At 31.6% G+C, this 1762-nt stretch overlaps 1 protein-coding gene across 1 annotated transcript; it reads left to right on the top strand.

The window, feature by feature from the left end:
- Positions 1 to 370: 370 nt before the first annotated feature.
- LOC149187828 (uncharacterized) lies at positions 371 to 1477 on the top strand. Its single transcript, XM_089409782.1, has one exon. The coding sequence runs from the start codon at positions 371 to 373 to the stop codon at positions 1475 to 1477; it is 1107 nt and encodes a 368-aa protein (XP_089265908.1).
- The last annotated feature ends 285 nt before the right edge of the window (positions 1478 to 1762 follow it).

The following is a 1762-nucleotide window of genomic DNA, read 5'->3' as shown; positions in this document are numbered from 1 at the left end:
ATATATAACCTATTTTGATATGTAAAAATATATAAGAGATATGTAAAAATATATAAGAGATGTTTAAAATATTATATTATAAAATATAGTTAATCTTTTAACCATATCTCTACTACAATGATAGGCATTACAAATCTTCTAATTAAAGGACCAAAAAATATGACAAACTCTTTAGTTAAGTACATCACATGTCATTGAAATTTATATCCATTTACAATATCATATTATTTCATCTATTTTTCGGGAGTATCATTTACGAGCATTTGACATTGAATTTGGCATGCAAGTTACCGATGTTCTTATAGTCCGCGACATATTATTTGTAAATTATTTCTTCGAATATATTGTTCCATTGCGACTCTATGGAGAAATGTCGCAAATTACTAACAAGCGTGGGCGGCCCATCACAATAAAGTTTGAGACTATTAATTCGACGTGGTATAATTGTCACAATAATTCATTGATAGTCAAAGCGACGACTACGAATGACAACGATCAAGAAATGACAATACTTGTAAGCTTAGACGTTGCATCTATAGCAGCAGGACGATATCCAAAACAAAGAGAACTCTTTCAACAAGATCTAATAGAAGATTGTGATTTTGATTTTCCAAATTGCAGAGGCATGATTTATGATAAGAATGAGATGGTATTCAAATTTTTTGAATTGAAAGAGTACACGGAATTGTTCAGAATTCCGGATTCAACTGACAAAAACTTAACATCAAAGTGCAGGTTTGGAAGTCCAGGAAATACGGACATGCTAATAATGATTCAAAATAAGAACAAAGATGAAAGGACGGAAGTTTTATTGAGAATTTATTCCAAAGCTAGTGGACAACTTCGAAAAGAAATTTCCATACCTGTCTCTCCACAACGCAGCGTTGAGTTCTTGCACTTATGTGGCCCTGATAGAATATTTGTTCACCAACGGCATTTAGAGATGCAGGTCATGGATATATCTTCTGAAATTTGTAAAATAATAAAATCAACTGACATTCTTCTTGCTCGCCCACCTCTCTATTTAGCCAAAAGAAGTGGCGTATTGTGCATCACAGAAACAAGTGTTTATCTTTGTGATTTACAAGGTGAGATTGTGGTCACATTTGAGGACCATAGCGTTTTTGACTCCTACTATGGCAAAGGTTCGTACGTTACCACCGAAGAGGACATTTTGATTTCTGCTTGCGGTGTTAGCATTGTTACAGGAAAAAGGTTGGGAAAGATTACAACTCATGCTCCAAATTGTGTTTCTGAGTTGAGAGAAATGGCCTTCGAAGATATGCAAACCTATGCATTCGTATACGATGAAAGGACTCATGATATTATATGGGGAGATACTAACGGAATTATTTATGTATGGTCGAATAAATTGTGCCGTGACGTGCCATTATCAATATCAGACGATGATGAGGGTGACGCGCCAATATCAGAGGATGAAGAGGATGACGGAGGTGATATTGAGGCCGGACAGTAGGCCGCCTCTCGACCTAAATTAGTGTCTAGCTTAGAGTATTTTAGGTTTTTTTTTTTTTTTTTTTATTTAAATGTATTAAATATTATATAATAATTTTGCAAATTTGTTATTATAATTATTTATATAAATATATAATTAAATTATAGGATATTTATTAAAGAAATTTATTTTTAACAGTTTTACAAAGTATTAGAAGAATTCAAAAATATATTAAAATAATTATTTTTTAAAATAAAAATTGAATTTATTTATTTGAGAAAATAGAAATTATTAGAATTTATTTAT

Source organism: Pinus tabuliformis, chromosome 3_1 (genome assembly GCF_031772625.1).
Source record: "Pinus tabuliformis cultivar Carrire ecotype Pingquan chromosome 3_1, CPIR1, whole genome shotgun sequence".
NCBI lineage: Eukaryota > Viridiplantae > Streptophyta > Pinopsida > Pinales > Pinaceae > Pinus > Pinus tabuliformis.
This window is presented reverse-complemented; position numbering and strand designations above follow the sequence as displayed.